The 9,864-nt window shown below is 45.8% G+C and overlaps 1 protein-coding gene and 1 non-coding gene across 2 annotated transcripts in view; one reads left to right on the forward strand and one right to left on the reverse strand.

The window, feature by feature from the left end:
- Positions 1–7,501, forward strand: part of pcnt (pericentrin) — a 37,792-nt gene extending 30,291 nt beyond the window's left edge. The window contains exons 41-54 of the mRNA XM_030781827.1: positions 172–366; positions 558–728; positions 826–1,021; positions 1,669–1,891; positions 2,150–2,300; positions 2,485–3,171; positions 3,318–3,467; positions 3,722–3,901; positions 4,162–4,317; positions 4,770–4,996; positions 5,251–5,345; positions 5,448–5,595; positions 5,762–5,892; positions 7,435–7,501. Of these exons, the coding sequence (XP_030637687.1) occupies positions 172–366; positions 558–728; positions 826–1,021; positions 1,669–1,891; positions 2,150–2,300; positions 2,485–3,171; positions 3,318–3,467; positions 3,722–3,901; positions 4,162–4,317; positions 4,770–4,996; positions 5,251–5,345; positions 5,448–5,595; positions 5,762–5,892; positions 7,435–7,478 (2,754 nt within the window). The 3' untranslated portion in view covers positions 7,479–7,501. The remainder of the gene's footprint in view (positions 1–171; positions 367–557; positions 729–825; positions 1,022–1,668; positions 1,892–2,149; positions 2,301–2,484; positions 3,172–3,317; positions 3,468–3,721; positions 3,902–4,161; positions 4,318–4,769; positions 4,997–5,250; positions 5,346–5,447; positions 5,596–5,761; positions 5,893–7,434) is intronic.
- A 1,466-nt stretch (positions 7,502–8,967) lies between these two features.
- trnak-uuu (transfer RNA lysine (anticodon UUU)) lies at positions 8,968–9,040 on the reverse strand. Its single transcript has one exon. It is a non-coding gene; the product is annotated as a tRNA-Lys (tRNA).
- Between the last annotated feature and the right edge of the window lie 824 nt (positions 9,041–9,864).

Genomic DNA, 9,864 nt, shown 5'->3' on the forward strand with positions numbered 1-9,864 from the left:
TTAACTGTGTGTGAGTCTAAGAGTGAAAACATCCTCAGATCACATTACATGGTTAGTTCATGTAAGTAAGCAACAGTATTTAGGCTTTTTTAAATATTGAAGTGTGTGTGTGTGTGTGTGTGTGTGTGTGTGTGTGTGTGTGCGCGTGTGTGTGTGTGTGTGTTCTCTTAGGCTATGCTTAAGAAGGTGTATCAGGAGAGCTGCAGGGTCCTGTCGCTCTCCCATCGTCGCATGCCATCCGGTCAGCCCCTCCCACGTCCCGAGTCAGCCCCGCCCCCCTCATGGCAGAGAGAGAGGCGGGCCTTACAGGAGACAGTCCTGTCACTCCGAGAGTTACTGTGTAGGATGGCTGACCGAGAGCCCAAGGTGAATGAAGGGAAATTTGCTTGCCAAATTTGACAAAGTGAACGAAACTATGCTAAAACAGCAGTGTTTGGTGGGAAAAAAAAAATATGGTTGTGATGATGTGTTTACAATTTTCACTTAAATAAATGTACTTGGTGTTCATGCTGCTGAGTCAAACTCTCATTTGCTTGTGTGTGTGTGTGATTGTATAGACGACTGGTGGGGATGTGGACTGGCGACGGGAGCTGTTGCTGGCGGTGCGTAGCGTGTTTGACAGCGAGAGGGAGTGGCTTCATTCCCAGTTACAAGCTGTCATGGCAACAAACGTCCCACAAGACCACGCCTACCTGCTGAAGCAGCTTGAGAAACTGCTCCAGAAACAGGTATCGGTCAGCCTGTGCTTGATGCGATTAAAGAGAGAGATTTTTCTGCACAACCATTCTTCCCCGCAAAACTACAAAACTTCTCTCCCTCTGTCAGGAGGAGCAGCAGAGGAAGTCTCTGGAGCAGCTGTTGAGTGCAGATCGCTCCAGTCTGTTGGCTGAGGTGCGCAGTCTGCATGCGCAGTTGCATGCATGCACTCTGCAAAGCCAAGAACAGCTGCAGAGGCTGCAGAGCTCTCTGTGCGACGCTCAGGAACACGGCACGCAAATACGCCACCAGGCAAACAGACAAGGCGAGTCCCGGCATCCCGTGTCTTAACTGCACCATCAGCAGACGTTATAATTGCCTGCATAGAATCAGAGTCTCCTTCATTTGCCGTGGTACATTACATGTACTAGGAATTTTACTCAGTGTTCTCCGTGTGGTACACAACAAATACACAATAAATACAATACAATGTGCAATACAACAGTGGATACAAGACGTCCAATATACAATACACGATGCAGGACCTGCAATACATGTGCTATAGACAATACAGTAGACAGTGCAGTGTACCATCTGCAATATGCGATATACAATACCACAGACAACACCAGGATAGTGCGTAGCGTAATTAATAGATAAATGATAGATGATATATAGGATTCAAAGTAGGTCAGTGGTATCAGTGATCGATACAGAGGTACAGAAGGTGGTAATGTGGCATGAGCAGGCAATACTGAACAGTGCAAGAGTTCGAGAGGTGTTGAGAAGGGCTAGCGCTTTGGGATAGAAGCTGTTTTGGTTTCGTGTGGTTGTGGTCTCGATAGACCTGAAGGGGAGTCTTACGAACAGTCTGTGGGCTGGGTGGGAGGGATCAGCCACAATCCTCCGTTTTGGTTTTGCTGTCACGTTGACCTCTCTGTGTGAATTTTAACTCTGTTTTCAATTGTGCAGTCGAGGAACTGGAGTCAAAGCTGCATCAGGAGCAGACGATGGCAGAGAGCGCACGCAGCTCCCTGCAGGCAGAGCAGACTCGATCCGCTGGACTACTCAAGCAGCTGGAGGCGGAGCAGAAGGTCATTTCAGAGCTGAGGGCGGAGCTAGAGGAGACCAGTGTCCAACTGCACTCAGCCTGCAAGAGTCAGCAGGAGTTACAGAGTCAGATTCATCAACTGAGGTACAACACACAGTGTGTTCTCTGTCTCTCTCTCTCGCTCTCTCTCTCTGTCTGTCTCTCTCTCTGTCTCTCTCTCTGTCTGTCTCTCTCTCTCTCTCTGACTGTCTTCCTGTCTCTGCTCATTTTGAGGAGAGTGTTGAATTATGGTTGCAGAAATTGTTTACACAATTGTTTACCAAAAAAAAGCAACACTAATTTTGTGATGGGTTGATCCATATAAAAAATGTTTCATACTGAACTGTGTGTGTGTGTGTCCAGGCTGAAGCTGGAGAGTGAGGAGGCGGAGCGTCACGCGTGTGAGGAGGCTGTGGAGAGAGAGCAGGCCCGAGTGCTGGAGTTACAGGAGGAGCTCCACCAGGAGCGACTCAGCAGCACACTGACCCTGGAACAGCATAAAGACACACAGGAGGTAAGACTTCGAAAACGGGCAAGACTTGTGCCCACGTATAAATCTTCACTTAAGATGGCCTGTGTGTAATTTGACTGCTTGACCATTCATTGTCAGTTACAACATTATGAAGCTGTAGACTAACCACTGACTGTTGGCTTACTGCTCCTGTTCAACCATAACCCTTTTCCTGCCTTCCTTACAGTCTTTGCATGCGTCTGTGGACGAGCAGGCCTCTCGAATCAGCCAGCTCAGCACCTCCCTGGACCAGGAGCGCGTTACCATCAGCAACCTGCGCGCAGAGCTCCAGATCGAGCAGTCTCGCTGCGAAGCGCTCGTCACCCGCGAGCGCGAACGCACCCAGGAAGCCCAGCGCCTCCTGGAAGAGGAGCGCGGCCGCTGCGCCGGGCTTTCAGACGCGCTGGCCCGTCAGTCCCAGGATCACGCCCGCCGCCTGGAGGAGGAGGCCCGGCGGCAGGAGGCGGCGAGCGCGCACGACAGAAAGTTCATCCAGGAGCTGCGCGCACAGCTGGACCAGGAGAGACGGCAGGGCGAGGAGCTGGCGGAGGCGAACGAACGCCTGCGAAAACAAGCCCTGCAGGGCCGGCGCAGGCTGGAGGAGGAGGCCCAGAAGGACCAGGAGGAGGTGCAGCGCCTCCGCAGCGCTCTGGACGGGCTGCGGGCCCAGAAGACGGAGGTGGGCCGCGATCTGGAGGCGGAGCGGCGGAGAGCGGAGCAGCTGCAGGTGGAGCTGGACGGCCTGAGAGAGAGGATGCAGGCGGTGAGGGAGAAGGAGAGACATAGGGAGGAGCAGAGGGACAGGGAGACGAGGCAGGAGAAGCAGGACCAGGCCGACCGGGAACGCCGGCACGAACGCGCCAACGAGAAACTGGTGAGATGTTCATGAACCTTTTTGAAGTTGATGGACAGACAGACAATAATTGTGGGTGTAAGACAAGACAAACTCCTCTTACTGACATGTCTCTCTCTCTGTGTGTGTGTGTGTGTGTGTGTGTGTGTGTGTGTGTGTGTGTGTAGATGGAGCTGGAGCTGTTGCGGCAGAGGGACCAGCAGCGTTTGCGGCAGCTGCAGCAAACTCTGGCTGATCTAGAGGAGCAAGAAAAGCAAATGACCTCCGACCGCCTGCAGAGAGGCTTACAGACCTCCGCAGACACAACAAACAAACAGGTAACAACACCACACACGCAAAACACGCACACACACACACCCAGCTGTACTTAGAGAGGACATAGTCCGGGCCCAGTTCTGCACAGACAGTACGTGACGGTGAATGAAAATTTTAACGTGTCATACAGTTCATTAGTCACTGATGGAGTGGTCGCTTTGCTGTAGTCCACTGCGACATTGTACAGTTTCTCCTAACTCGAGAAATCAATCAGTAGTCCATTACCCAGGTTAAGATGGCATGTTTTTGACCTAAGCCATGTATATGTGTGTTACAGGATTCTTCCACCTCGCTGGTGGAGCGACTCTTGCATGAAAACTCGGAGTTGTCAGAGCGTCTTTCCGTCCTGAGTGAAGAAAGAGTGACTCTCAAACACACCGTCTCCTGTCTGGAGCGAGACCTACAGAACCAGAAACAGGTAACAGATAAATGTATGGTTAATTTACAACAAACTGACATCTTACATAAGATGCAGCTAAAAGGTTTCATTTAAAGGTTTGTGTGTCTGTGTCTGTGTGTGTGTGTTTGAATCGAACAGCAGAGTAGTTTGTCTGCATGTGGTTTAGATGCTGTTTGAATATAATTTGTGCGTGGTGTGATGCTGAGATTAGTGACCCTAGTCAGTTAGCTGAGTGGCGGAGTATCCAGTCCAGGAGAGAGCAGTAATCCTCATTTCTGTGCGTGATCCAGGTGAAGTCCGCAGCGTCGGACTCGGCCGTGGTATCTGAGAGACTGGCGTGGCAGAGAGAGAAGTCGGCCCTCCAGGCTGCCCTGCGCAAGGCAGAGGCCGAGCTGTCAAAGGTCACGGCGGGCAACGAGAACCGACCCTTTCCTGACCTCTCCGCCAGCAAGGTGAGACACAGCACAGACCTTCCTGCTTTTTTCAGTGTATTATATTGTGGGTTCCCTGATCCCAAGGGCGTTTTTGAAGAGAATGAGGGAAGTAGGACCAGTTCATATTCAGTTTGTTTAAAAGCAGGTTATAAGAGTGTGGCTGAGGGTTTTTTGGTCTTTTTTTTTTTTTGTTCACCTGTTTACTTTCTATTCAAGGGGTTCTGGATGAGCTGGGATAATGTAGTTTCACATGACATCATAAGCTTTTCTCTTTTTGAATTTTTTTTTTTTTTTGTAACCTCATATACTTTACTAGTCAATACATTTCTGTTTTGACCGCTGACTGTAATTTCTACACTGAGGGTCACATAGAAACACTTCAGATAATGATCTGCAGGTTCTTCCCTCTAGAAAAGTGAATGTTTGAATGAAAAGCGATTTAGGCGTAAACTCGTCCCTGTGATTTACAGATGCAGCGTCTGTACGAGAAGTACCTGCGAGCGGAAAGCTACAGGAAATCTCTGGTCTATCAGAAGCGTTACTTGCTGCTGCTGCTGGGAGGTTTCCAGGACTGCGAACAGGCCACGCTCGCCCTCATCGCCCGTATGGGCGCGCAGCCGTCCCGCAACGCGACGCAGACCACAAGACCGCTCAACCGCTTCCGCACCGGAGTCAGAGTGGTCATCGCCATCTTAAGGTAGGTCAAAACACGCATCCAGATTCCAGACTGTGGATCCATATGCATAGAAGATTTTGTATTGTGAAACATATATTCACAATGTAATGCATTTTTCATTCAGTATGTTTGCGTATTTGTGCGAGTGACAGTATTCGTAATGAATGTTATAAGAACGTTGCTAATTTTGCATATTGTTAATATTGCTAAGAGATATTGTTGTTAATATGATGCCATGTCTCTCTCTCTCTCTCTCTCTCTCTCTCTCTCCTCAGACTGAAGTTCCTCACCAGAAAGTGGCAGAGAGCCATCAGAAAGACTTCAACCGGATTGGCTACGGTGAACGGACACGGATCTGGACACAGTACAGGTGAGTCAGGCCGTTACAGTGTTAACATGAAGTTTGTGTCAGTGTGCATCTCTGTGCGTGCACACGTGACCTCATACGTGGATGTCGTCTCCATGACTACAGGCCACAGCGTGAGGACAGAGGTTCTGAGACAACAACGTCCCGCATCTCTACTGAACTCCCCGCCGACCCGTGACCACGCCCTCTCTCAACAGGGTGTGGTCTCATCCCTGGTTCCACCCGTCAAATCTCCCTTCAGATTGCACAACCGGTAAAAAAAATAAATCGACTGTTCTCTCTCTTTTTCTCTCATTCAGACACAACTGCCAAAATCCAAAAAATCCACGAAGCCTGTTTGAGAGGACTCGGAAGGGTTTTGTGTTTATTGTCTCGTTTCGATTTGTGGTTATTGTCTGATTTCGATTTGTGGTTTTCAGGGTGTTCTCCAATACGGTCCTGAGCTCCGCGGAGCGCACTCTCACCCCGTCCCAGGACCAGGAGCGGTCCCTCACAGAGTACATACAGCACCTGGAGACCATACAGCAGCGTCTCGGGGGAGTCAGGCCAGGTGAGTGGAAGCTTTTGAGAAGGGAAAGAACGGGCACCTACCATAGCACGTGTTACACACCGAGTTAAAAATCGGTTTGGGGATGCACTACACTGACCCCTGGTGGTTGAACAGTTTGGGTGTCACATTGAAACGCTAAAAAAAGAGGCATCTGAGAATTCCACTGGACGTCACTGAGCACAAATCCTCTCTTACAGTTGGTGTGAGGGTAAGCACCAGGGTTGCAGCTGTCCGTACAATTTACAGGCTGTTCAAAAAAAGTACTAAACTTGAGTCTTATAATTATAAAATAAAGTTTTACTGCCCATAAAATTATTATGTAGCAGCATAAAACCTAGAAATTGATTATTCTTAAAATGGGCACATGAGCAGTGTGAATACCACTATTTTATGTCCACCAGCAGGCACCCCCCCACACACCCCCACACATACACACACACACACACACGCACGCGTGCGCGCGCGCGCACACATATACACACACATACACACAACTGTCTAGTTCCATTCATTTATATTGATTAGTAAGAACATAAGTAGGTCAGCGTGTCAGCCAGAAATGAAAAATCAAAAAAGACACAGATACAAATTGAATTATGATAACAAATCAGTTAAACGAGGGGAAAGGCAAACCTATGTGGCATTAGCTTAATATTTATGTCACATGCTGTGTCATGGGTGACGGGAAAAGAGGAAAAAAAAAAAATCCAAGAGTTCAGTAATAAATATGGCCAAAATCAGGAAGTTCTGTCAGTAAAAACCTAAATGTCAGGTTGGCAACCCTGGAAAACCCAAACGCTTCGGTGGTCTGTGTAATCACGCACCGACTCCAACAGCAAGGAGACGCCCGGGCTGTAAAACCTCACCCTGGTGTTTTTTTTTTTTTTTTATAAAGGGTCACTAGTTAGGAAACGTTGGTGAAAAGTCAACAATGAACGTGACTGATTACACAAGACAGCTTGGAACATCCCACAAGTCTCCACAAAAAAAGCCACTAGTGGTGGGTAGAATGAAAGAAAACGGGACTTTTACTCGTGTGTGTTCCCAATACCCCTTAACGACCTGCAGTCCCACTGGACAACAGGAGGCAGAGTCTACCTGACATGATGGGCTATCGGCAGAAGTGGTTGCTTGAGAATAGGACCTGGCTCTATTTGAGCTGTTTGTCGCCTAGCTACATGCGGCCTTTAGGTGAGTGAGTGAGTGAGTGAGGGGCCCCTGAAAATGGTACTATTTTGAAAATGGAAAAACAAATAAAGTTTGTGTGTAGCTGTACACCTTGTGTAATCGGTCGCTGTGTAAGCTCTTCTCAGATGTGGATAAGTAGGATGAAGAAAAGTTGCGTGCGTGTGCGTGCGTGTGTGCGTGTGTGTGTGCGTGTGCGTGTGTGCGTGTGTGTGTGTGTGTGTGTGTGTGTGTTCGTGTAGGAGGTCAAATGGTGTTGGGATAGGGTTTAAGAAAACTGAATATGTTCATATGGTGTGATGACTGGACTGGACTGTACTATAGCTCTCCTTCTCTGTCCCTTTATTTTCTCAACAGGCTCTCCCTCAGTGCTTCCCTACACCAGAAAATCTGACCGATAAAGAAACATTGCTGACTGTAACCAACTGTTCCACTAACAAAATACTTGTGCCAGTGTTTGTTTGGATTTGTGTGTATGTATAAATATACATGTATGTTTGATAATAATTTTTAAGCCATAAATTATTTTTTTAATACTTTTTTTTTCTATACTGATTTTTTGTTGTTGTTGTTAATGGCACTCGTCATCTGAATGTAATTTTTGCAAATAGTGCTACGTTTTTTTTTTTAATTTGAAATAAAGTTTTGTAAGTTTCGTACTTCAGAAGTTCTGTAAATATGTTCACACTTGTTAAATATTGTTACTTGTAATAGTGTTTTACATTGAACAAAGTTGCACTGGAATATGCAATGAATATTTGTTACTGTTGAGATGCACATGGGTGGCATGTTTTGCAAGCATTTTTATATTTCCTTTTTTAATCGTTAACATTTATACATAAAAATCAATAAATATTTTATTCAAAAACTGAATGAGTGTCATGTTTCAGAGAATCGAATATCTCCTCGAAACGCACGCGGTGTTTGGAAAAGAAATCATGGGAAATCATGATTTTCAAGGCGTCTAAGTTATAATATATATGACGTTTAATAGATTACTTTACCACGAGTCATTAGAAAACACAACACCGATTTATATTTCAGATGTGTCTCTAATTTGGGTGTTTCGAGCGGACACCACACAAAAAATGACTACCTTCTTGGTCTAGGTTTAGTTAAGACTCCCAGAAATATACCAGCGGGCGCTAATGAGTAGAAATACCTTTGCCACTGAAGTGAGTTCCAACCTGCCCTCCTACAGTTACACTCTATGCATTACAGTCCTGGAAAGATCGCTTACCCAAATGATAACATAACGGAAATCCCTATGACCAGATTGTATGTTTGCTAAATTTTATTTTCGGGTTTAAGTTCTTTCCCTTCAAAATAGTGGAATTTCTTTCGGTTAGTTGCTGAATTTCCGGACGTCTGTAGAAGCAAGTCGACGAAGGCTATCTCCGTTAGAATTGGTGATTAGTTTGCCCAGTAACGAGCATACGAAGGAAGGGTAGCCTACGGAAATATCAGCGATGTCTATAATGTAAGAACATATAGAAAACAAAAAAATCATTTTGAAGAATTTTAAACATTGTCAGCCTGAAGTGAGCCACAATATTCTGACAGAAACTTTCAGTAGTCTACCAACAAAATGCGTAGCCTACTACTCCATATTCCATAGCGACCCTTGAGTGTTTTTACGTAAGAGTTAGGCTGTTGTAATAAAACCCGAAAATGGTACAAAACAAACATATTTGGTAACAAATGAAAAAGCATTAAGGCATCGTAAGCGAAACTAAAAATACCCACAAGTGGCGTGTATTTTCCTTTAAAGCCAATTGTATAACAGTTGGTTTGCGAAGAAACTTCTTTTTCACTGCACGGAGCTTGCCCCTGGAGGTGCATGATGTTATATGATATTGTTGAGGTTTCATTTGTAACACGAAAAGAGCTCGCCCGAACAGGGACTTGAACCCTGGACCCTCAGATTAAAAGTCTGATGCTCTACCGACTGAGCTATCCGGGCTCTATTCGAAGTGGTTGTTAAGAGCATATAGAACATGGTACAGTCAACTCTACAATTTGTGTTAAATGCCATTATATTGAGATGAGAACTGTTATGTTTTAATTAAGCATGAGGTTTTTTTTTTTTAGTCTTAGGGTTTTCTGTAGGTTGGTTTGTCTACTGCTACTTTGTATGGTTTCTTTTTTCATGGTGTTTTATATGAACTCAAGCCCAGATATGAACTCAAGTATTTCCTAGTCACATTCTGTGCCAGCTGATGTATCATTGAAAACATCAGCCTATGCGCAAATGAGAGACACCTCCCGTGAAGAAACAATAACATGAGGTATCTGTTTTCCTTTCTCTGACTTAAGAGCAAGTTTTGTCTTTTGGCTTTTTATAACATGCTGTACAGTTCTCACGTTTTCCTGTTTGTCACTTAACGCGCTAGAGATGTATCGTTTCACTGAAACAAAATATCGACTTGTTTTTGTTCTTGAACTTTGGCCAAGAGCTACCGAAATCTTTGTTCTGTGGTAGATTTCCGTTCACTTTGATTTCTGTGAGCATAATACATAGCCTTGTGTGTAACGGATTTTGCCTTCTTACCTTCCCACAGACATTCAAAACCGCATCATTTCCTCCGCGTGGGGTGTTCAGTTTTGCAGCAGTTTGATGTGCAGACGTTTGCCCTCTCAGAGTAACACCTCTGCCTTGACTCAAAACCTGCTCATTTTCGAAATAATTTGAAAATCCAGAATAACTGCACTTTCCTATTTTATGACTTTTAAGAATGTTGAAGAATTTCTCCAAGGCAAGGGTCAAATCCATTCGAGTCTCATTTG

This window comes from Chanos chanos, chromosome 8 (genome assembly GCF_902362185.1).
Source record: "Chanos chanos chromosome 8, fChaCha1.1, whole genome shotgun sequence".
In the NCBI taxonomy this organism is placed as follows: domain Eukaryota; kingdom Metazoa; phylum Chordata; class Actinopteri; order Gonorynchiformes; family Chanidae; genus Chanos; species Chanos chanos.